Source organism: Stenella coeruleoalba (assembly GCF_951394435.1).
Source record: "Stenella coeruleoalba genome assembly, chromosome: 21".
NCBI classification, from domain to species: Eukaryota; Metazoa; Chordata; class Mammalia; order Artiodactyla; family Delphinidae; genus Stenella; species Stenella coeruleoalba.
Genome location: NC_137167.1, coordinates 22,586,634 through 22,613,006, shown reverse-complemented (window position 1 = coordinate 22,613,006; position 26,373 = coordinate 22,586,634). Strand labels below are relative to the sequence as shown.

Here is a 26,373-nt window from a genome sequence, read left to right as displayed (position 1 = left end):
TTGGTTTGGCTTGGTCAGCAGGTAAAACTAAAGCACCAAGCTTCTCTAATTCGTCCAAGAAGTTGTCCAGAAAAGGAGGTAGTGTTGGGGCCAAAGGCTTTACCAGTGGACACTTGGCTGTCAGGGACAGCCACCCCGGGGTGATTCCCTGGAGAGCTCCTTTATCTGGGCCACATGAAGCTTTGTGCAAGGGAGGGGGGACTGGTTCGCTGGAAGCCAACTTAGAAACGAGCAGGATATATGAAGTTAAAAAAACATGAAAATAATAATAATGCATTAAAACACAGAGACAGAGAAATGCAGAAAGGTATGATGGTGAATATAAAAAATATTTTATGCTATGGTCTATATTTGCTTATAGTTTTTGAATTTAAATACATAAAATAATTAGTATGTTAATTAAGGATTTATCTGAATACTTTATACTAGTATTTGGAAAAGGTCTATTAAATGTCAAATGACACGATAAAGCTGTCATAGAGATTATAAGAACAGACAGCAAAATCTTTAGAGATTTAATTTACTAGACTACTTCTTTCAAAGCAGGTTTCCAGATATTGATTAAATGTAAATGACTCTGAAATAATGTTAATGTAGAATGAAAACCAATAATGAAGCCTTTTTTATTCCCAGAATCTGGTTAGTGTTCTTTCTTCCTGTGCCAAATCTTTTGAACCTTCATCATTTTCTCACTTGGGTTTGTGAGGTGATTATAACATACGGCATAAAATATTTTTACATCATTATATGTTAACACATTTCTAAACGAATAAGTTCTGAGAGATATTTTTTAAGAACAGAAACCCATGATCAAAACGAGACTGAACTTACATAACTGCTATTTCAAAGTTTTAAAAAATCCAAAGTAACTGTTGACATAGAAAAGGAGCATATGATGCGAACAGGAATAAACTTCTGCTAGGACTTCCATTCTTTTTTTCAAAAGCTGGACATTTTATATAATCTAGTGGAGGTCTAATTTATGAAGCTTAATCTCCTGAAGTAAAAAAATACTTCTGTATATCAATATTATCACTATATTTTGGATACATTGAACAAAACAGAATTTTTTATGTAAATTCATTAAAAGTTGTTCTAGAAGTGTTGCCTAGAAACATTCTAATACATTTATGTATTGTTTTTGGACTAGGAAGAATGCTATATGCTACACATATGAAGGCCTTGAGAGAGGCTGGTGGAAGACATTTTACTTTGGTTCTTTCCAGGTCGATGATTTGGGTTTGGAAAGAAAAAATCTTCAAGAAAGACTGCACTTGCTGGTTGACTGTTTAGGCTGACACGTCACTGGTGCACTCAGTACTCTTGGTCCTTGGGCCTTAGTATGGATCAGTGCACAGTGCACTCTCCACTTAACTTTTGACTTCTGTCCTATGATAGGAATGGGGCTTTAATAGAATTTATTTAGAGTTTTTAAAAACAGAAATGTGATGCCGTGTCACCATGGGGTGGGATAAATGAGATTAAATGTCACAAAACATTTGTGAGCATCCTTACAGAAGATTCAAGACTAAAGGCTACATAACACCTTTAGTGCTAGGAACATTATGTGGCTGAGGAGGAAAGGTCTTTAAATTCCATTATCGTCATGGCTACTGCTATCCCATTACTACCTGCTGCTACTACTACTCCAGCTCCATGACCGCCACAGTCACGAATATACATGTTAATGGGTTCAAAGTGCTTAGCCTTACCGTGGACTTGCTTCTACTGAAAGTTAAATTAAGTATCCCGAGATACCTATATCACAAAAATATACCTATAATACAAACATCATATAATTATCTTTTCTTCCAAAAGCATTAGAATTGGATTCTACTATATTAAAGGCAGAAATATCAGAAATAACATCAACTTACATTTGAGTCCCTCCTAAAATAAAGATAGTATGTCAAGAAATGTGATTTGAGTATGTCCAAGAGTGATTCATAAATCACAATGAATTCCCTCCTCTATTTATAAATATCAGTCAGAAAATAGGATATTTAACGTTTAGTATATTTTGGGTATCATGGTTTAAAAGTACATTACAGTTCTTTTTCTGAAAATGATTCAGTTCAAAACTACTGAGAAGTTCCCTTCACTTAGCCAGTGACATCATAGTATACATTACCAGTTGGTAAAACCATTAAATATTTTTCAAAATTTATGAAAGTAAGCTTTTCAACGTATTTTTCCCCAGCAGTGAGAATAAAACAATAATTAGTTATTAGTGAAATTTGTACATTTCTCGATTTATAAAATGTAAAATCTGGTATTCTAAGAGAAAACTTAGGAAACTGAAAATACGTTTAAATCATATTCTCAGCAAAGATTAAAACATTGTGATCTAAAATATTACATTGCCAATATTATGACATCATGTAAGAATTTCTTATATTTTAAATAAGCCTTTGTAGATACACACTTATTCTTTCTTATAAACTTTTATTTGAAAGTACAGTCGCTTTGAAATTTATCTGGTAGTTCTTTTAAGATGACTGAATGGTGGATAAGACAAAGATATGGATGAAGATTCTTTTCTTACTAGCAGTAGGAACTACTGAAGGAAGGATGTTGCTCTAAATGCTGAGCTCTGCTAGTGAAGTAAATGTACTAAAGAAGATTCTGGAAAATTTTATAACCAATCAAACAAAATTGGAAAGTACCAGACTGTTCCATTATCCAATGATAAAGGATTGAGAGTAATTGCTCAGCAACCCAGTCTTCAAAGAAAAGTAGAATAAATAAAATGCCTAGCCTTAGCCCTTTAAAAGAAAATGCTTCTCTTAAGATAGTAGATTCTTTATGTAGTTTCCCTTTATGTAGCTTAAACCTTTATGCCAGCACCCATAGGAAAAATTAAATTATATTGATTTGACCTGGCACTTAGAAACATAACATGTAAATCTTTTGCTTTGCCATAGATATGATGTTGTAATCTAATGTCCTAAAATCATGTACCGAGTATGTTACTCTGAGCTCCCAAATATTATACTTAATATGCTAGAATGTTTTCTTACCTTATTTGAACTTAAGCTGTGGATTCTATCACTAGAATAGCTGTGGGGTATTGGAGGGTCAGGGTAATCCTCAGCACCTTTGGTTGTATTCTTCTTGATGACTTCTACATAGGAAACAGGGAAGATGCCTTGTCTGTTGGTTCCTGGAATTTTACCTTCATACCAGTTTTGATCAACTCTTTTAAGAAGAATAATTCTATCTCCCTGTAATGAATATTAGGAAAATGCATTAGAAATAGAGATGTGATAACATAAAAGTTATAATTGTCAGTGTTTTCTAATAAACAATAGTTTTCCATCTGGGAAAGCCTTATACTTCCAGTGTTTTGTTTTCGTTATGAGAATGCAACTAAAGCCTCAGAGCTTACTCCCAAATTATGGCTTATCAACATATATGCGGTTTAATCATCCATTCACAACATTAGAATCTTTCCTAAGGATATTTGGCCTTATACATGTTCATATTGGTACTGTGGGAAATGACATGTGTAAGTTATTTCAAAAAGCACAGTAGTTTAACCTGCAATGTGTCGATGACAGTACCGTCATCTGATCACTGACAGATTCAAGGGAATGACCTTATGTAGGAAGAGCTTCAGAAAGTGCACTATAGCTTGCTGTGATGGTGTATCTGAAATGGGTTCTAGAAGTCAACCCCTGGAAGGGATGAAGTTGGATAGCACAATGTTCTTCTTCTTTATCTACATGTTCTGAGTTGTAACAAAGAGTGAGGCTAACAGGACAGGGCAAAGCTAGCATCCTAGATTATGCATAGCTGTGGCCAGGGCTGACATCCACCCGGTCTGCATCAAGATGGTGTAGCACCAGCATCCATTCTGGTTGGTGGGTGGCCATGCCATAGTGGTCAATAATATATATATATATATTTTTTTTTTCGGTACGCGGGCCTCTCACTGTTGTGGCCTCTCCTGTTGCGGAGCACAGGCTCCGGACGCGCAGGCTCAGTGGCCATGGCTCACGGGCCCAGCCGCTCCGCGGCATGTGGGATCTTCCCGGACCGGGGCACGAACCCGCGTCCCCTGCATCGGCAGGCGGACTCTCAACCACTGCGCCACTAGGGAAGCCCAATAATATTTTTTATGAACCCCCTGGCTTTTGCAATGATAGAACTTTCTACAGTCACTATTCCTGCTGGCTGCAGGATCAAGCCAATGCCACAAGACCCAGTTTAAATTTTGAATTTGATATAATTTTTGAATAGTAAGGCACAGCAGAAGAACACGATTTTGAACTGTATTAAACTGCTATTTTCTTTTGATGTTTCCACATGTACAGCTCCTGATATTTAGCCCGAGGCACCCCTTGGAGACAGTTTGGAGCCTCCCAGGCTAAACCACAGAGGGAAAGTCTCTCTGAGAAGCTTTGCATCCCACAGGCACCTCATCTGGAAGGACATAGGAGTGGCAGGTAACAGTGACTCAGGGCAGCCTGATGGAGTTCTTTGCGGAAAATGAGGGAGACACAAAAATGTCTAAGGAAAAAGATGACCTAACTTAGTTGTGAAAATATACAGCCTTTCAAATGCACCAGTGAAGAAAGCAGGTTACCTTTCTCAGCGATAGCTCCACATTTGTGTCAGCGCTGAAATTGTATTTGGCTACAGCTTCTCCGATTTCTCCAGGCTGGGCAGGGGGAGGCGGTCTGGCAGGCTGTGCTTTTTCAGGAGGTGTGAGTTTCTATGAAGGAGAACAGTTACTTATGCTTGACCTGTGGTAATCCTGGAAACAGCAACCACGTAAGGAGGAAGGGGAAGGGACTTACCTCCACGTATGAGATTGGGAAAATGCCCACTCTCCCGTGGTGCTCTCCCTCATACCAGTTTTGATCAATTCTCCTGAGGATGTAGACAGTATCTCCTTTCTTAAATGACAGCTCCCTAGAAGAGATACATTTGAATGTTTTTTTTTTTTCCGGATGTATGGCGATTATTCTTAACATCAAGATTCTCGCTAGATCTGTATGTGGCTGGGAAATATACTTCCAATATTGAAAAAAATCTGTTGAGTCCAGTTAGATGAGGATTTTCCTTGAAAATTTTTAGAATTCCTTTGAAACATTGTAACTTTAGAAATGATTTCAAAAAGAACAAATGTAAACATCACATCTGATTTAAATCACAGGCAGATTAATATGAAATTTAAAGGCGGGGACAGACTTGCTGTCTAGTCATTGATTTAGAGTAGAGGAGTCCGGAAGCTTGCCATAAGGCTGGATTCATTCCGCAGCGATTTTTACTTGTCCTGAAGCTAGTTGGTTACTTACTTCTCTCTCTTTCTGTCTCCTTCTGATATGTTAAAGCTTACAATAAGGAAACCAGTATCATTTAGCCTTAGCACAGAAGTGCCAACATGAGAAAAAATTTTATTTGTGGATCCTTGAAGCTGCTTGACAGGCATTTAAGTAGAATATCTTGATAATGAATTTATTTTGTGAAACAGAAAAGATTTTATACTTTGATTTTTCAGTGAGGCACAAAGATAAACATTTTTAAAAAGTGGAGTATAATTGACCTTGTAACATTATATTAGTTTCAGGTGTACAACATAATGATTCAGTATTTGTATATATTGCAAAATGACCACCACCATAAGTTGAGCTAACAGCTGGTCACCACATATGTTACAATGGTTTTTTTTCTTCTGATGACAACCTTTCAGATTTACTCTCTTAGATACAGTACAGTATTATTAACTATAGTCACAAAGATAAACGTGTTTCAAGTGCAAAGACATGCACAGATGGCTTGTAACCGCCTTTATATCTTTTGTTTTTTAAATAGAAAAATATTTTCAAGAAACTAACTATGCTTTTCCATTTGGGCTGTTTCTAAGGAGACAGTACGTAAATTGGAGTATTTAATTTTAAGTTATAAATACATTAGTCATCATAAATAATTCACGCCTAAATTCTCACCCTCACTGCTTCAGGTTTTCATGGCTTCATCCCCCAGGTAATTGTGTCTCTGTGTAATTTTGCCTCCACAATTATGTCTCATTGGAGGGTACCTATTTCAGATCTTTTGCCAAGAGCCCCATTTTCACACACATCTGCCTTCCCACTCCCAAATCTTCTGCGTTGCTTTGTCCAGAATCTTGAGTTGGATCATTTATGTGTGCAGAGTACATAATGGAGAGAGGTTTATATCAGATGTAGAATATTTCGTGTTGATTAAAAGAATTAATTGAAAAAAAGTTGCATAGTAAAAAGAATTATTACCCATTTAGAAGTGCTAAAACTTTCACATTGAATCTGTGTTAAATTTTCAGTAACCCTAAAAGCAAACAAGATTCACAGGGCCTGACATTCAAATACAGTACTTCCCTCTTTTATGCAAGTGCCTAATGTAGAAAATAAAACCCCAAATGTTTACTGTTTACAAACCAACTGTTTTATTTATACCAGGTATGTTTTATTTCTGGAAATGAGAGTAGGAAGCTTAGCTTAAAAGAAAAATAATTAGTTGTCTCTTATTTACATTTTTTTAAGTGTGAAAAGATTTCTATGTGTAAAGACTTGTATTTAAATTTTTGAAGTCGTCTAGAAAAAACAGTGGTCTCACCCTCCAGTTTTCAAAATTATGTTCGTCTCATCTCAGAACTAGAGTTTCTTTCTAAGAGTCCCATTTTGACCAGTTTGCTCCAACCAGCGCCTACCACCTTTGAACAGTGGCCACTGACAACCTTTGGGAATAGCATTTTATCTCGTTTTCCTCCTTAACAGTTGAGACATTATGTTTGGTGAGTTACTTAGTTGTCTTTTTGAAAATTAAACTTTCTTGTGTTAGGTAAAGAAAAACAGCTTTTAAAACAGATAATTATTCAAAACAGAGATATCTGTCTCTTGTTTGTAAGATGTTAGGCACAAAAAGCACTCACATCTCTTGCAGGACATTTTGTCCTGCCCAAAATGTCCATGAGACATTTGGTCCACATGAAAAGGTCCTTGATATTTGGTCCTGTCCAGAACAATTTGGCATGAGCCAAATATGCTCATGGACATTTTGGATAGGACCAAATGTCTGCTAACCCTCACATCTAGCTAATGATTGAAATGACTTAAAAATGTGGCTGGTCCTCCTGAAACTTTCAGTGCTCTCTGGGTGTGTGAACCTTTTTTTTTTTTTTTTGAGGTACGTGGGCCTCTCACTGTTGTGGCCTCTCCCGTTTCGGAGCACAGGCTTCGGACGCGCAGGCTCAGCGGCCATGGCTCACGGGCCCAGCCGCTCCGCGGCATGTGGGATCCTCCCGGGGGCACGAGCCCATGTCCCCTGCATTGGCAGGCGGACTCTCAACCACTGCGCCACCAGGGAAGCCCTGTGAACCTTTTTTTAAAGCTGCATGAGTCATCCATAACCTTGATTTTTGTGTCAGGTACATAACTACATTGGGGGTGACAGACAACCGCTCTTCACATCTCCTGAGAACAGAACAAGAGGAATGTGATTAAGCTGCAATCAGATAAACTTATTGATGGTATGGGGGAAACAGTTTTTTTTCTTACTAAAATTATGGGATGGTTTCCATGGGTGATTGTTCAGTTCACTTCTCTGGAGGCTTATAATACAATTAGATTTCGTTGGTTGAGGAAGACCTTTGTGAAAGTGGGATGGTGCAAACAGCCCTTCAGAACAGCTGTGTCATTTACACTCCCACGGGCAGCGTGTGGGAGAGTGGGTTTCCGTGAACCTTTGCCAACGTCAGACGTTCACAGTGAGGATGTGGTCTTGGAGGAGGGTGAGGGGCTGGGCACTTGGAGCAAATGCAATCCAGTGACAGAGTCAACACCACAAACACCTCTCCTCTGCACTGTACCTCATCTTTCTTTCAATGCCTGCTTCTAATTAAGGTTTCTCAGAAAGCCTGTGAGCCCTGGGCATATTTTATATGCCCTGTTATTTCTCAGGGCTTCATACATCTAAGGACACTTTTGATTGATTTTCACAAAGAAGAAATGAAATTTACATGTTTTATGTCATTATTTTATAAAACTGACATGCCTTGTACAAATTATCACACCATATCCAAAGAACAGTAGCTAGGACCATAGTGTAGTAGAAACAGAGCAGATGTTACTTATCTCATCAAAAAAAGTTGTAAGCTTCCCTTCAGGATTTTTTTAACCCCAGATTTAAGCCATGTGTGACATCTTCACTTCTAAAGAGAATTTTCTTATTTAGTTAATTTAATTCCCAAATTCTGAGTGATTTTATTTTTTATGTCTTCTGTCAGAGACAGATTCTTTAACTATTAGTTCATATAATATGCATTTTTATGAATAAATGCTTTGCTTATTGTATATATATTCAGCTAAACAGCACGGTATAATTTAATGCCAATATCTTGAATTCTAATGGAGACCAAAGTTTCTTAAGTAAGGTCTGTGACATGGGCCATAACAGAGCTGGAAAACTCACTCCTATTTAAGCCTCCTCATGTGCTTAGTACTAGCCTTCCCCAACCCTATGCTCACCTGATGAACAAATTCCTAAAAAAAAGGTAAAAAAATTACGAGACAGGAGTATGAAAACACCAACATCAAAAGACCATAGGATAGAACTGTGCTCAAACTCTCTAAGCTCTGAGTATTGAGAAATGGAGATTTTACTGCAGGAATCTTCATAAACAATTCTAGTCTTTAACCACAAGCTATCCTTAATATAGTTGGATAAATAAATGATATAAAATTCTCCAGTTAAGTGTTACTCCCCCAACAATTTATTTTTACTTCATTCTCCACATGAAAATTGTAGAAACAAAGATCCTTAATTTCGTTTTTTTTTCCTATCCTTTTGAACTCATTGTGCTCTAACATGTTTGGTGTAATTTAAAACTCAATGTTTTTCAACTAAACTCAAAATGAAAATAAAATTACCCACATCCCAGTCAATTCAGAAGGAACCATTTAATTAGAGTAGATTGCTGAATTGGGAATTAGGTCTTATTTGTAACACATCCCAGTGCAATATTTGTCTTTCAAAGTACTATTAATGTATTTAAAGTCAACTTAAATCATATGATGAACACTTATCTTACTTACTTGGATGTCTGGGCCTTAAAATCGTAAACAGCTTTTGCAGGCAATTTCTGAAAATGAAGGAAATGGTTAGCGCTAACTTAAAGTTATGGATTTCCTATAAAAAAGCAGTTTCACGTGAATTAAAGAGAAATGAAACCTCAAGGAATGATTAAACATATACAGTTTAAATCATTTATGTAATTTATAAATAAATCAATTAGTTCTTTATTTAGATATTTAAACTACAACAGGAATGTAACAGATGACTTATTCACCCTAACTATTGAATATCATATTTCATCTTAGGAACTAAGGTAAATGAATGCCATAAAAGGGGACTAAAATTCCTGCAGAGGATTCAGTCCTAGGTATAATTTTGGCTTTTCCTGGGATAATTGTGGGAGGTCAATTGCTGTATGTCCTAAGTATTGACACAACTTCTGAATCATAATAAAAGGACTGGAAAAAGTCATGAGGGAAGTCATTACCCCTTTTACTAAATACTAATTGACATAGTAGCAAAGAAATATTAGCCCACTTATCACTGAGAGGCTTGTTAGTGGCCAAAAGTATAGGCTGGTCACTTTATATTCCCTGGAGAGTTCAGGAATTCTTCAGCACACAGTAAACCAGCTGCTCATCTTTGAGTCGTGATACGATGTGACTCGTGCCCACACTCAAGCTTCGGGGCCCACAGATCTGCCTGGGCCACCTGTAGCTACTTCCTCTCTGATTCCAATAATCCCCTCACCTCACTCTCTTTCCCTGTGACTCTGGTGAACTTTGGGCAACCTGCATCATTTCTGACTTCTTTGGGGGTCCATAGGCCCTGGACTATGTCAGACACCTGTAGAGAACTTTCTAGAGTGCCTGCCAGTCCAAGACCAGCCTTCAGTTTCTATCAAACCTTCATGGCTCCAAGGAAGTACAAGCTAGACCTCCAGCCCTGGCTCAGGACCATGGACAAGAGCCAGTAGGTAGGTGGTTCTCAGGGGCAGTGTGTTTTTTTTTTCAGGGATCCTCTCTAACAAAAGCAGGCCAGCAAAAATTGTTTCTATGGAATTTGTATTGATTGGCAGCACGGCTGACCTAGGGCTGTCCCCTACATCACTGGGCCAGAAATTTGTACAGGGGAAACCTTCTTCCTCCAAGGGGCGGCCCAGCTCAAGACTCTTTAATTTATGGGTGTCAGGTCAAGATTCAGAGAGACACTGTCAAACTGGATTACAACTGGGGGAGACCTGCCGCTAGGGTCAGAATGCAGCTAGCTTCAAGTCCTTTGCTCGGGCTCCAGGGAAAACTGTTTCTAGTTTCTCTGCCATCACTTTTGTGTTTTTAATCTGGGTTCTTTACTGGTTTTGGAGGTAACTTCGGCTGGCAAGTGCTTTATCAAGTATATTGGTGAAAAAGACTCAAATGATACTAAAAAGACTACCTCTTTTTCTGGAGTTCCTCTTCTTTCCCTTGGTACACTTCTCCCCAAATCGGTCAGCGTGGATGTGTAACTTCTAGGGGACTCACGGTCTATTGGAAAGGACAGGGCCAGAGTGAGTATCCACTTAATCAAAAGCAGACTTGTTTAGCCTTTTTTCCTGGTGGCAACTATTTACCCTTCACATTTGGAGAGACACTGCAATGGAACACATGGGTCTAAAACTCATGGGTAATTGTAAAGTTGTGATATAAGACAAAAACAGAGCATTTTAAGAGGAAAAATGGATATTTTCCCATTTTTTTCCTTTTTCTGCAATACAAGATTGCAGAAGTATTATAATCATAAATATAATTGTAACATTGCTGATATAATTATACTGTAGCACCTGGTATAGACAATTTGCAGTTACAGGGATTGTTCACTTCAAAGATTTAATACTTTCTATTTCTATTCTTTTTGCCACCAGTTTATAATTACTATGATAGGGCCTGGAGAAGGTAGCAACGACTTAATTTAAGAACATAGTAATGAAAAAGAGAGAAAAATAAAGTATGATGATGACAGAACTGTGTCATGGCCATTCTCTTCCCTCTTTCTCTCTGTTTTTATTTTTTTATTTTTTTGCGGTACGCGGGCCTCTCACTGCTGTGGCCTCTCCCGTTGCGGAGCACAGGCTCCGGACGCGCAGGCTCAGCGGCCATGGCTCACGGGCCCAGCTGCTCCGCGCCATGTGGGATCTTCCCGGACCGGGGCACGAACCCGTGTCCCCTGCATCGGCAGGCGGACTCTCAACCATCGCGCCACCAGGGAAGCCCTCTCTCTGTTTTTAATTACTTATTGAGTCTGAAGATGGCATCTTAAAGCTTAAGGCTTAAAAGGCTGTCACCTATTGCCTTTCTTTGTGCTCAACTATCTTATTAGAAAGTGAATATCTATTCCAATAAACAAAGGGATAAAAATTTTCTAAACAGAATGTGTTGCATTGGTTGCCAAATTACTTATGAACTATTGCATTGTTTTTGTTCACCTTAAAACAAAATATACATGGTTAATTACATTATAAAATAATGATTGCAAGTATCTATTGATGGTATCTTACATCGCATGCAATGTAACTGATATTGAATAACTGGAAAAGTAGCTAATTTACTAAAACATTAGGTTATGACATGTCTCAATCAGTGAAAATTTCAGATTGTTGGCATTGATTTAGAAAATTTGAATTTACTGTTTTTGAAGCATGTCGTGTAGTATAAATGAAAGCAAAGATAAATACTAATAAGATAAACAAATGTGTGCAATGGTAACTAACAATTGGGCTATATATAGTACATTAATATGACATCTGAATTATGTCTCTTTTTTGCCTATAGAGATTATATTCTATGCTACAAATTCTGAATTACATGAGTTTGAATCTTGTTTCTGCTACCTACTGTCTGTGTGACTTTGGTCAGATTTCTTGTCCTCTTTGGGTATTGATTTCCTCCACTGTAAAACAGTATTTACAGTAGTATCTATCACCTAGGTTTATGCCGTGTTAAGTAGATAATGTATGTAAAGCACTTTGCAGTGTCTGGTGCATAGAAAACTCTCTTGACAATCCAAGTTTCAGCCTGGAATACTCATTCCAGCTTCCTAAAATTTACACAGTAAGCAGATGCACTTTAAGCATTAATGAAAAGAATTGGATAAAAATATCAAAACATCCTGTGTTTTTCAGTAACGTAAACCTGAAAAAATGTCCTCTGTATTTGAATTGCTATTTGTCCTTGTGTTCCACTTTAAGGAATAATCCATTTATGAAAATGAAGTCGAGAGTCACTTTTATCCTAAATAGTCTAATTCAAATGTCAGTATAGGGTTGTTTTAGCAGAAATAGAAAATAAATTAATTAAATAATGGAAGGGAAGAGAAAATGAATACAATGAATGATGGAAGTGAGACATATATAGAGAGCTTAAAGATATATTCACAAAAATTTTATCCCAATTGTATCTTTTAAATGGAGAAAGTTATTAAACAAGTCCTATTCTCTTTTAATCGCCAATCAATTACTATATTACATATTTTGGTTTGCTTCCTGAGTGTTTTGATTTAGTATCTTCTATATAGAATGTCAGCAAATTATTTATTGAATGAATGACTATAAAGTTAATATAAGAATCAAGGAAAAGACTGTTAAACTATTGGTTTTGATTCATTTTCCAACAAAAAAAGAGCTAATGCAAAGTTGTCAGTTTCTTAAGGATACTGATACTCAATTATGATTTTTGCCTTGAAATTCTTTTAAATTGGTAAAATAAATTTAATTGGTTGTTTCTATGTAACAGTTGTTTCAACCCTAACATCAAGCTACAAAATGGTTTTCCCTTTCGATTCTGAATGAGTAAATTTTTGTGAATTGATGATTACTTTAAGCCACACATCAAGTCCAGATATCCCATGAGCAAATGAGAACTATTCAGTAAGGCAGGTTTGCACAACAAGCATTTGCTTCACAATGCATAATGAATCCAAGTGGTCTCACAGCTCAAGAATGATGAATGTAGGAATGGAAAATGAAAGAGCTGGAGGGTGGGCATCTGAACCACAAGGGAAAAGATAGAAAGGTTGATCCACCTTGGAGGCCCAGTGCACTGTCGTGGTCTTGGTGGTGGTAGTTGTTGTTGGTGTCGTCTTGGAAGGAGGCACTGTGAGGCATTCTCCCACAATCGTTCTGGTACAATGGACAATGAATAGCACCTTCTTGAGATGGTGGGTGGAAAGGCTGGTGCATGGGGCTCCTTTTTAGAGCTTTGAGTGATGAATTCCTTTCTGGAATATCTGGCAGCAGTTCACTGATAAGACGGTGCAGTATACTGTTGTCTGGCAAACTTCCCCTTCTCTTTTCAGCCTTAATTTGATCACAAATGTCTTTAAGGGCAGAGTCCAGAGCCTCAAATACAGATGTTTTACATTTTGCCTTTTCCATCTGTTTTTTGGGAGTTGAATTTTTTTTCCTCCGGAAAGGCACGGGACTGACTAGAAATGCCAGTTTAGAAAGGCCAGGGTCCATTTCTTGTCTTCTGGGCTCTTCAGTATTTTCGTGTTTAGCTCTTTCATGTTTTAACATTGTTGTAAATCGAGTATAGGAGGCAGGGCATCTGCCTTTGCAGGAGCTGATGAGGTGCCGGTGATGGTGGTGGTGATGGTGGTGGTGATGGTGGCTGGATCCATAAAAACTTTCAGAGGATGTGAAAGAAAAGTGATCAAAGTCACTCTCACTGCAAAAGGACGATCCTTCTACATGAAGGTAATCACTGTGGTCAGACACGACTCCATCCTGGTCACTATCAGAAAAGTCCAGATGGGTTCTGGGCTGCACATCACTGGTGACTTCAATGTGGATGGGCACCAGGGTTTTAGACTTGTAGCTTCGTTGTACCTGAGAAGGGTGTCTACTTTGATTTTCTTCCTCCAGCAAAGACTCAATGGAAAATCGCCTTTGGGGACATAAACCATTTTGTTGTGGTTCTAGGGTTACAGGAGATAACATTTCATCTCCTAAATTTGGCATGGATTTTGACTTCTGAATCAACTTTTCAAATTCAGAAATGCGGGTGGGGACCATGTCCCTGGGCACCTCCTCAGTGGAGGACTGGCTGCATCCATGGAGCAGAGCCCTGTGTTGCTGCTCCTTTTCGTACTGCATTATTCTTGACTTTACAGAGCAAATCACCTCTGAATTCATTAAATCCTTGCGGTTGATGCGGTGCATTTTCTTGTACAATTTTAGGAACCCTGGGGCATTGTGGGCTGACCTGTGTCGGAGCCTTGATCTGCTATTACTGCGGCCCTCCTGGATGTAGGGGGAAGCCCATGTTACGGGGCAGCTCTCCTTGGAGTCCTCTTCACATAACAGAGAACCCATACTTTCTGACTTGGCTTTCGGATCAGGAAAACTATCGCAGTCATCGTTTAAAAGGTCGTCACAGCTACGGGATTTGATTTTGGGGGAAACTGTTTCTTCAGTGCTGCTCCAGATCTCTGCGTTTTGCCGGGCCATTTGCCAGCCATTTTTGAAAGTAATGGCCCTCTGCGAGTCATGTGGGATGTCCAAATGCTGTCTGTAAGTGTTACAGTAATCTAACTCATGGGAGGGGTTGCCGTTGAGCCCTGAGTAACTGCAAAGGGATGGACATATTTTGCTATCGTCCCCACCTTTTATTCCAGGGCAGCGTGGTGGAAGAGAGACGTTGGAGAAGTTAAAAGGCTCATAAAGAGGAGAGCATGTCAGTTAGCATCAGATAGCACAGCAAAGAGAAAGCAGTTAGTGGAGTTTAATCTAGACATTGATCGTTATACGCGTAGCTTCAACTTTAGAGAAAAAAGCCTAATTCTAAAGCAAGGCAATGCTTTGGCAATAAATGTAGCTTTGCAGATGATAGTTAACAAAACCATGTATAAAAAGTAACTGGTGTTGCTAATACGCCTATTTCTATTGCATATTTCATCCATCTTTCTGCAAATATGGTATTCAAAAATCCAGTAGTGCCTTGTAAGCTAATAGCATGACCTGGTAGTGAATTAAAAGGTTTGTAATTAATACCAAAAATGCTATAGATTTAAACATCTTAATAGGGTCAGGATTTGAATCTTATTTGATTTATAATAATATTATTAATTATTAATAATATTATTAATTTATAACAATAAAGAGGTAAAGAGTAACTTATAAATTTACATTTAATTAATACTTCCATAACCGTATCAAATAATTTTTCATGGGCATTAGGTAGAAAAAGCTATAAGACAAAATACTTTCCCAAATTGCAAAATCAAGTTCAGTTGCTGTGAACTATTGCTGCTAATATTTTTCTAAGAAAAAACCCAACTAGCAACTCTTTAAACAAATGAATTTACCTCTTTAATTTCTCTAACTTCAACCTCTTATTAGGCAGTTTCCCATAAGGATAACTGGATATAATGTAAAACTTTCATCACAGTTAAATGCACTTGCTTTTTTCCAGGAAGGGTCTTTTTAAAAAATCATTTGCAATATAATAATGTAGAGCTAACCCTGACATCAATTTCGAATATCTATGGAAATAGTCTTTTCTTTTGTGTTGCTGAGTTAATTAATAAATGAGAGGCCAAATTACATCTGATGGGACATTTTCTTCTTAGAAACAAGCCTAGTGGAGGAAAACAGCTCTATTGACAGCTCCTGCCTTCTCCAAATTCTTCAAAAGTGATAAGCACATTAAGTAGCTGTGTAGTATTTGAGAAAGGAAGTTGACTTAACACCCCCTAGGATAAAAACAAATATCTAAATTAATCAGAACCCTTTTAACTTTTGGGTGGTATCCAAGCATAATGAGTCAATGGCATTTCATGACCTATTGGTTTCCTTGGGGTATTTGTTTATATAAATGGGTAGAATCTAATACGGGTACTTCTGTTAATTTGAGGAATGGTATAGTGAAAGGGGATCCCTCCCTGTGAATCTCCCAGTAAGTAGTCATAGCTTTACTAGGCCACAGACAAGAGCTAGCACCTCCTGCCTATCCAGAGCCCAATCATCAAATCTTTTGCACACAGACCAGCTAACTCTTAGCTTTAATTTCATGTGGCAACACTTTCAGTGCCTGCATTCAATATGCGTAGCTGAATCTCTGCTACTTTATGGAAACTTCAGTTACAACTCACTTTCTTCACACACTTCAAATTTCTTCTCTCTTATGTTTCAACCCCAGAGCATTGGAGGAGACCCCAGTACCTATGGATACTGGTTCATTCCTAGGTCTCTATTTTGGGAATATTCCTGTTACAGCTGCAGTAATGTGTAACTAAACAGAGACTTGAAGGAGTGACATCTTCCTTTCAACACAATTCACTAAATTTCAAGAGAGGAGACAGGCCATACAGAAAATTGGCTTGGTGATATCTAAACTTTACAATTATGGCCTGAAACCAGTTAGTTCTTACTAGTGGACTGTTTTGAATTGAACACTATGTTACATGCAGAACATGGATATTCTACTGTATGTATGGATATTGACCAAAATATAAAGCAAGTGATTAAAGAAACAACTTTCATAGGTTAGACAAACTTTTGTCTAGAATTAAATAATTTTAAAAATCCAAAACCAATTTACGTTTTAGGCAACAACATTCTCTGTTGCTACTTCTAGTTTCTATTCTATATATCTGATTAATTTTTCTAGTTGTAGTAACATTAGAAAATGTTGACAATATGCAAATGTTTGGAACTGTAATCTTTTAATAGCCTGACAATACAATATTTCATACTTTAAATTTGTTCCAGAAAACACACACAATATATTTGAAGAAAGAAAGCATTAACAGATGATAAGAGTCCTTTAAGCCACTCAAATGGTTCACCATCCTGATTTAGTCTGTGTATAAAGAAAGCTATTTTTCTGAAACTATATTTTATTTAAGACACTATTTACATGCTAACTATTTCTGGGTAGTTATCATTGGACCAGCTCTCCCATAGTTAAAACTTAAACTAGTAAATTGTTTATATGTCATTTATTGCTGCTCACCTTTTGCTCTTGATGGGGAAGAAGGAGAAGAACTAATGAAGGACTTTGTCAGGGTGGAGCTTGATCCTGGGAGGTCTGCTCGACCTGGGCTAGTTCTGCTTGCAGTTGGATCCCCCAAGCCCCTCGGCTGCCCCACCGCAGGCTCGCTCTTCCTCCTTTTCCTGAAGTCACTGGCCATGCTTGCAGAACTGAAAGAAGGAATCAGCTTCAGTTTGGTTGGTGTTGCAGGGGGTTCAACTTTGAATCAGAAAGACTAGTGGAAGGTGCTGGTGGCCATGGTATGCCTCTTATCTCCCATCCCCCAAACTGCATTCTTAGGAATTCATTCCTTGATATTAAAAACTATTTCTTTATAATCACCTCTTTGAAAATTAATAGACTCATCTGCAAACAGTGACAGTTTCCCATCTTCCTTTTCAATTTGTATTTCTTTTATTTCTTTTTCTTGTTTGATTGCTGTGGCTAGGACTTCCTAGACTTAATTTTTTTAGAGCAGTTTTTTTTTTAATCTTAAAATCTTTTAGAGCAGTTTTATGTTTACAGAAAAATTGATTGGAAAGTACAGAGAGTTCCCATATACTCCCTTTCCCTTGCACACATTTTCTCCTGTTATTGACATCTTCTATTAGTGTGGTACATTTCTTACAGTTGATGAATCATATCAATATATTATCATTAAATGTAATTAAAGTCCATTGTTCATATTAGGGTTCATGTTTTCTGTTGAACATCCTATGGGTTTGAAAAATGTATGATGACATGTGTCCCTCATTACTGTATCATATAGAGTGGTGTCATTGCCATAAAAGTCCCCTGTGCTCTACCTCTTCATCCCTCCCTCCCTGTGAACACCTGGTGATCACTGATCTTTTTACTGTCTCTAGTTTTACCTTTCCCAGAATGTCATATATTTGGAACCAACAGTATGTACCCTTCTTAGATTGGCTTCTTTCATTAGCAACGTGCTCTTAAGGTTCCTCCATGTCCTTTTGTCGCTGGATAGCACATTTCTTTTTATTGTTGAATAATATTCCATTATATGGATGTACCACAGTTTGTTTATCCATTCACCTATTGAAGGACACCTTGGTTTGCTTCCAAGTTTTGGCAGTTATGAATAAAGCTACTATAAAGCTACAGGTTTTTTGTATGAACATAATCACCTTTTAAAGTAAAAATTCTCCTGTTAGTGTGATATTTTGTTACTGACAATTCAGTGTTAGGATTTGTACCATACATCTTTTCTCTATACAGAACAGTTGCAACAACATGAATATATCTGGAGGAGGGATGCCAAAATGGAGGAAAGGATTGGAAAAAAGAAGAAGATCTGGTAAGACCAATTTTTCTTACCTCGAGCTTTCCCTATGGCTTTTCCTAATAATCTTAGCTTTAAAAAACTTACACTGCAATTCCAACGTTTTTCTGTTTAAATAATGAATGACCAATAATCTGATCATCAAATAAACTATTAGAGTCCTTTTACCTGGTTGTATTAAAAGGTGTCGACAGTTTGTAAGGGCAGGGACTTTATATCATGGTTCTGGATCTTAGTGTAATATCATTTAAGACAAACATTAGTGAACGAATATATACCTCACATAGCATGCTGTCTGTCAAATCATTAGATAAAATTCCACCACCACCAGCAGCAACAGCACACCAGCTCCTATGAACCAGAAGTATGCTATTTGCTTTACTGTCATTATTGTCTTACACAGCATGCACGGCAACTGCTGAGCTATGTGCTGTTATCACTGTTTTACAAATGAATAAATGTAACCTGCAAGCTTTGCAAGTATAGAGGTGGAGCCAGACCTCAGAATTGGTCTGCATTCTTCTAAAGAGGACACCCATGTTCGCCTAGACCTGTTTTTGCTGTCACTGTCCTGTCACATGAGTGTCTGTGTGTCTCTACGTAAATCCTTAGATCAGATTAGAACTAACTAAAATTCAAACATTTTAGGTGCATACATAATTGTAAAAGATATAAAAGAAGGGGTTCAGGGAGCTCCTTTCTCAGTGACATTAATGCTGTTGAATGGCACACATGAAACCAATGTACAAAGGACCCAGTTTACTTTTCCATTTATGTTGATAGAAATCTGTAGAAGGGCAAATTATTGTTATATAAATATTTGTTGTTGATGATATGATATGGCTGGGAGTTTGCATTATTCATTATTGTCATTCTACTGTGTCTGAACTTCTGTAATATTTTAAAGTAAGAGTGATATTTAAAGCCTACGAACAGAACTTGCCTTGTTAGACTCTTAGCACAGTTAGGACCTACAAGTTATTTTGCCAACTGTGTAAACTTCGTATGTTATGGAGCCCAAGTTTCAGTTTACTAGAGATAAAATCTTAGGGATTGAGTATGCTTCTGTACTTAGAATGCCTGGTATATAGTAAGTTCCCATTTATCAGTTGTAACAGCATTCCTGATTTGTGTGGTCAGAGTATAATGAACAAACATATGTAGAACATAATTTATAAAATTTTTTCTAACTTATTACAGTTTTTTCAAATATATCATCACATCATCTAACAATATTGAAAATTAGATGTTTATTATACTCATCTAAGGAGAAGAAAACTGGGTATGGAGGAGACAGGGAAGGCAAGAATTTCTCAGCCTGTAATGGAATCTAGAATTATTTTACTTAATTTTTATACATTCTTGAATATGGTCATATAAAATGATGCAGAAACAAGTTAAAACAACTTCATGAATTATGGTGCTTAAAATAAAGATGAGGGATACATAATTTTTCATTTCTATTTCACTGAAAAAGAAACCACTGATATAGAATATCCTGGTTGCATAATAATGAGACTCTTACCTAGTGGGTCTTTCCAGGCTCCTGTCTATAGAGGATTGATACAAGGAGGCCTGTTAAGATAGAAAGATAGTTCCATGAAAATTTTTACCGTAGCATAATTTTGTTTGTCCCTGGACATTATAGTAGGTATCCTAAAAAGAATACTGTCAAAATTGAGATTAAAAATACCATTTATTTTGGGCATAAAAATGTTTTCCCGAAGAAAAATCATGCAGCCTAATTTCTACTTTGTTCTTATCTACTTCCTCTTCTAATATACAGTCATCCCTTGTGGTATCTGATGGGAATTGGTTCCAGGACCTCCCCAAGGATATCAAAATCTGAGGATGCTCAAGTCCCTCATATACAATGGTGTACTATTTGCATATAACCTACCCACATCCTTGCGTAAATTATCTCTAGATTACTTATAATACCTAATACAATGTAAATGCTATGGAAATAGTTGCTGGCATGGAAAATTCAAGTTTTGCTTTTTGGAAATTTCTGGAATGTTTTGTGGGGGAATATTTTTGTCCCTAAGTTGGTTGAATCTGTGAATGTGGAACCCACAGATATGGAGGGTCGACTGTACAGCACCGCTCTTCTCTGTGTAACTCAAAATATTCATAAATCAAACATTGCCTGAGGGGGAAAAAGAAAAATCAATAACCACTCCTTCATGTAGAAATAGACTATAAATAGAAATTTCTTACATAAAGGAATGGTTTGATGTTTAAAGAAATATTTGTAGTCTTCAATCCTTATAAAACATAACCTTCTTTATAAATTTTTGTCATGTTGCCAGGTGTTATTTTTATGTAGACATAAAATGTAAACAGAACTTCTTTCATTGGTTAACATAGACATGACTTTTTAATAAAAACCACAGAATTTGGTTTGAAATTAAACTAGACTACCTGGTTCTTAAATCAGGTACAGATTTATATCTTTGAAATTAGTTATGTTCAGGGTTAGTTTAAAATAAATGATTTAATGAACCAAAATGTAACCTTTCTTTAGAAAAGTGTACTTTTAACATTTTAGTCAGAAAATCAGCTCTCAGTTATCCATGGTTTTAGGGACAAAGAAAAATAGATGATACAAATTGATAAATAATTCCAAATGCTTATTGTACACACCATTTTCATACTTCTTCATTCTGAACAATACAATGAAACAGATATTAAACAAAACTGTTAGATATGAATTTGAGATGAAAGTAGTTGTGGTATGATGTATGATGTCTAGGATGTATAGGGAAATGCCTACCAAGTATATATATATATATATATATATACACACACACACACACACACACACACACATACACACACACACACACAATCCCCCTTATGCATAACTCTAAAATTGCTTCTATTAACTAATATTTTATTTTTACTGAATGAGAATGGAATTGCCCAAAAAGAAACAAAAGCATCTCTCTGCAAGAGAATATTACCCTCTCTTTTCTCTAGACAGAGAAAAGCATATTATAATACTTTTAGTTCCTGTAAAACATTTAGATTCTGAATTTCTCAATAAATATAAAGATAGAAGGAAATTGGTCTGCTAATCGGATAAGTTTACATGACTATTTTAACTATTCAGCTACTCTGAATTGGACACTGGAAAGGTGGAAAGATAAATACTAAATAAGAAGGATGGCAAACAAGTAAATAAATAAAACCAGACAATTATATTCTGATTTTGAAATATTAATTCTACATGTTTGCAGAAGAGCAACACCAAAGAGCCTCAGAGCACTGCCACCTGTGTGGCTCACAGCTTTCATGGGACATCCAACCACAAACCACAGTTGGCCATCAAAAAGTATCCATTGTGGAACACTCTTAGAATACCCCTAGAGTGATCAGAAATTTTGAATCACCAGATAAATGATTTTGAATCATGAGCCTAAACAATACTGTAATATGAAATAAAACATAGTGTAAGAAGTGAAGGCTCTATACTGATAAATTAATTGTGTTTCAGACTTAGGCTAAGAAACTACAATTACTCCTCCTTGTGCTGGTTTCCACAACCTAAAATAAACTGAAACCAGTATTGTGATGTGTTCAAAGGAAAGGTTCAGTATTAAATTATAAGGAAACAATAAAAAGTCTAGATAGATGACTAAGAGAAAACCTTGTATGATAAGTATATGAATAGTACTCATTCTGAAATGGAAATTGTCTCCAGAAAGGAGGTAGCTATTTTGCCTATTATGATCTACTGAGTATTTACATATTACCATTATTTTAATACACCTAAATGAAGGTCATGTTAATAAAATACAGACACTGAATTGCTCTTTCTGCTATGTGATTAAACTTTGCTTAAAAGTCCTTAATTGTTCCTTATTAATGCCGGCTTCTCACTTATATTTATGGATTAAAAAGTATGTTATTCATGGCATATACTAGGCAATTGATAAATGGTAGCTAAGATAATGTCTAATCAATTACAAATTTTACCAGAAATGTTTTACATATGGTTATTAGAGAGAGAATCCAGTACCTTATCAGAGGCTTTTTTAACACTGAAAAACCATGATGTGAAGTTAATAATATAGTTAATATGCTATCAGAACATACAGCACCCCCTTCTCAATCCCTAAGAGATAATGCAAAATCAGTTTACCATCGGCAAAGTGCTTCTTTATGTGATTTTTTTTTGCCACTACTGTTAACATTACAGAATGCATAGAATTAAGTTTCTACTATTTTTATCCCAAGGATTATTGTGTAATGTTAATTATAGAAAAGTATTTCACAGAAATTAATGGTTAATAAGAAATAGTATTAAGTAAATAATTTGTTTCTAAAAGATTTGAGCTCTAAATATATCTTTTGGAATTGCTAAGAAGTATGGTATAAAGGAAATAGCACTGAAGTGAAGGTTAAGCGATCTGTTTTTTATTTTTAATTTGCCACCATATTATCATCTGATTTTGGACATATTTCTTAAAATAGTTGGACTATACTTTTCTTGACTGAAAAATGAGTGAGTTAGACATGGCGATCTCTAACTCCATTTCAGTTCTCAATGAACTAACTGTCTTAAAAATATCTTGGAAATATCTGACCAAGATGTCTGAGAGAAATATCTGACCAAATTGAATTCCAAAGTAAATTCTTTGGCTGTTCATGTGTTGAAATGATACCCTTTCTTCAGATCTAGAGGTAACATGACACACAGAATAGAACTGCTTGTTGTATTTGATTTTCTTCAGATTATACACCTATCTATAGCAAATAAGCCTTTAGAAATGATTGAATTCAATAACCCAGAATGTTTCTGGTTACTCTATTTTACTTTTTATTTAATATATAAATATTTCAACACTTCTCTGTTTTAACATACACTGTGATGCATACCTCAGGGGAAATAATTTGGAATTGCAAATTGGTCTAGAAAGTTGGGTATTTCCTCCTGAGACTGTGCCTGCAATTCCAGTTGTCACTATCGTGTGTCAGTAGCATATCCTGCAGCATAGGTATTCTACTAGCTTTGTTTTCTAGTTGCATGTATTTAACTGAGTTAAGACTTTTCAATGAAAATATTTATTTTTCATACTCTCTTTGACTAATTCAAATAACACTTTACATTGCCAGGCATAAATTTTTTTTTTTTTTTTTACCTATCAGATTGTCATGAGCATTCCTATACAGAGATGGAAAATGCATTTCATCTCATTTGCCAGTGATAATCTATTAGAGTGGCTGCCTGGATTATAGCATTGAGAAGGATTAGTAATGTCTGCCAAGGGTATCTGACTGGGAAGTTGTGACATGTGTGCCAGTTATTTGTCAGCCCTATTCTTGATTTTATCTGATGCTAAAGTCCACAAATTGTATTTAGGAAAATGAAAGAATTAAATTTTAGAAATATGTGAGACATAAAAATCCGATTATCTAAGAATATAAACCGTCATTCTACACCTCCAAGCATGATGATAAAACGGCTCTGAAGAGAGTTCTAGCAGTATTTTACTCAGTCTAATCAAATATATGCTCTAACACTACTACTTTTGCTTTTTGATTATCACACTCCTGGATACCAGGATGCATTGAATAGTTCACCTGCAAGTAATGATCGGAATGATTCTTCACCTATGTTTTACAAAGAGCCAACAATTTTGGTATAATTAATGTCCAGGCAGTGATACTGGATACAATCTAGTGATGCAAAGACAGATTTTCAAAAACAGCTTAGACACTTTAGCGAATTGTAAAACACGGATGTTCAGAATCACAGTAACAGGTCCTAAGAGAGAAATCTGAAAAAGAGAATAATTTGTTTTTACCTCATTGGAAACACCAGAAGAATGATCTTGAACATAGTCCAGAGCCTTTTTAGGAGGCTGGGTGTAGATGCACCACATAAGCAGAAGTGTAGAGATGGAATGGAGGAGAATCAATGGCAGCAAGGAATGAACATGTGGAAAAGGTGACAACAGTTAGAAATTGAGCGCTGACAGTATCAGATACACATATAGAGTGACACGAATGGAGCAAAATGGGTGTAGCCCAGGAGGAAGAGTGCGATGTTCGTAAATATTCTCAAGCACTGGGCAAAATTACTAGTGATTTGATTAGTATATTTATAAACTCATTTCATCAAATCAAAATTAGCACTCCTAGTCTCTAGCCACAGAGGAATGCAAGGTACATTAAAAAAACACCAAAGGAGCAGGTGGATAGCATGCTGGTGAGTTTCCACGTGTGGCCTGAAAATGATTGTAGAAAAACGCTGATAATTTAGGCTCAAAACAGAAATTGGTCCTATCCCTATAAACTGTCTAATCAACAATAACAACACATATAAATTAAAGCTAGGGAATTTTTTTTCTCTAAAGTAAAATGCATTTATGTGAGTACTTGGATTCAAATTAGGAAAAATATTCTTCCTATTAGTTATAGAAATTCTAAAAATATTATTAGGTTTATACTCATTTACAGTCACTTTTGATCCAGTTCAATAAGATACAATGAATCTAACCAAGTCTCCTTTGCATTTTAGGGGACAAAAGGGACTAACTACTATAACCACCTAGTATATAATATATGGTCAGTATATGACTGTATAAATCAGTCTATGACATGATAAAAGAAAGATTGTACTCTCTGATCTTTAATCAAACTTCTGTGCGGTGTATTCAGTATGTTCTTTAAGTGTTTAAAATTCAGAAACACCAGTGAGAGTATAAAAACTATGTAACTGACAGACATCAAATGCACTGCTGTCAGCGGCTGCAGTTCCCCAGTAAAACTCAAGTTAATAAAGGAAATTGCTATTTGAAGCTTGGGTTGATGCTTTATCCCAAACAGATTAAGCAGTTCTCGTAAGGTCCACCTTTGGTGGAGGTCTGGGGACTAGAGGAGTTGTGGTGGTTTTCAGTAGCAGGAGGAGAAAGCAGGGTCCACAGGGTTTCCTCGTTTTTCCTTTTCCTTATATCCCTAAGGGCAAATGAGACATTTTATAGTGGGGATATCCTGGCAGTATATTATAGTGGGGATTTGCCAGAAGTTTTTGTTTTTCTGATAGGTCTGAGTTTAACTTCTGACACTGCCACTTAACTCTCTTGGGCAAATTACTTAACCCCTCTGGCCTCCGGCTTCTTACTGGAGGGACACTGTGAAGACTCAGATCATTAGTATGGAACCCAGCCCTCTCCAGGTGCTTGGTGATTCCTCAGCAAATAGGAGCTATCATAATAGTAAGTTTGATTATTGTAAATTTCACAGTGCTTTTCTGATTGAGCTAGATCCAAATGGACTGTAAACAAATACAAATCTTCTATAAATCTGTAATAATTGTCTGACTGTTCTAGGACCGATACTATCTCAACATTTTGAATCTGTAATCAATCAGATATAAAATAATCTAATGCATGATTTGGTGGGAAAGAAAAACTATATACGAAGTGTCTGACATGTTTAAATGTTTGGTAGAGAAGTGAATGCGGGATAAGATGTACCAAATTTGTGTGTGTAGAATATACTTTTTTCAGAGTATTTTTGGTGTACATAGTATTCAGCTTTCGTTCTCTAAATGACACCTATCTCTTCTGATAACGATATGTTTTATAAATCAAACAACATTCTCCTAATCGTTTTATATTAACAGTCTAGCCTCACTTACCGGGCGTCCAAACTCCAGTTCTGAAAAGAATTTATACCAGGGCTCATTTTCTAAATCTATGTCATCTGGATTTATGCGATCAGTCTGGAGCAGATGTGAAGGAAAAGGGAAGGAAAAGTCACACTGAGCTAAGTGAGGGCAACGCTGTGAGGCATGAAAAACACACACATTCGCACACAAACATGCATCAACTCTCACCCAACAAATCTCAGCCAGAGAGAACAAAGGAAGTAAAGTAAAATGGGCAAAATTAGGATATGAAGGTGAGCTTTGATGGCATCACTTAGGCCCCTAGTTATTTTCTCCGCCATCATTTCTAGTTTTCTCCTTAGCTTGATGCATAAACTATGACAAACTCT

At 36.5% G+C, this 26,373-nt stretch overlaps 3 protein-coding genes across 20 annotated transcripts in view; 2 read left to right on the top strand and 1 right to left on the bottom strand.

The window, feature by feature from the left end:
- The window catches only part of CFAP96 (cilia and flagella associated protein 96), a 155,847-nt gene extending 141,475 nt beyond the window's left edge, over positions 1-14,372 (top strand). Inside the window, exons 8-9 of the transcript XR_013825499.1 lie at positions 4,317-4,448; positions 14,270-14,372. The gene's annotated coding sequence lies outside the window, so the exon portion shown is untranslated. The remainder of the gene's footprint in view (positions 1-4,316; positions 4,449-14,269) is intronic.
- Positions 1-26,373, bottom strand: part of SORBS2 (sorbin and SH3 domain containing 2) — a 206,935-nt gene that overhangs the window by 20,716 nt on the left and 159,846 nt on the right. For 12 of the 18 annotated variants that reach the window (XM_079909161.1, XM_079909155.1, XM_079909150.1 and 9 more), the window contains 9 exons: positions 26,015-26,098; positions 24,177-24,233; positions 19,889-19,938; positions 17,046-17,233; positions 10,492-10,580; positions 9,078-9,124; positions 4,803-4,917; positions 4,589-4,717; positions 3,021-3,224 (listed from right to left, as the gene is read on the bottom strand). In XM_079909161.1, coding sequence (XP_079765287.1) covers positions 3,021-3,224; positions 4,589-4,717; positions 4,803-4,917; positions 9,078-9,124; positions 10,492-10,580; positions 17,046-17,233; positions 19,889-19,938; positions 24,177-24,233; positions 26,015-26,098 — 963 coding nt within the window. Of the gene's footprint in view, positions 1-3,020; positions 3,225-4,588; positions 4,718-4,802; positions 4,918-9,077; positions 9,125-10,491; positions 10,581-13,113; positions 14,695-17,045; positions 17,234-19,888; positions 19,939-24,176; positions 24,234-26,014; positions 26,099-26,373 lie in introns of all 18 variants that reach the window. The other 6 variants (XM_079909152.1, XM_079909156.1, XM_079909157.1 and 3 more) reach the window with 3 other exon arrangements.
- The window catches only part of TLR3 (toll like receptor 3), a 356,518-nt gene continuing 344,610 nt past the window's right edge, over positions 14,466-26,373 (top strand). The window contains exons 1-2 of the mRNA XM_079909147.1: positions 14,466-14,602; positions 18,300-18,378. The gene's annotated coding sequence lies outside the window, so the exon portion shown is untranslated. The remainder of the gene's footprint in view (positions 14,603-18,299; positions 18,379-26,373) is intronic.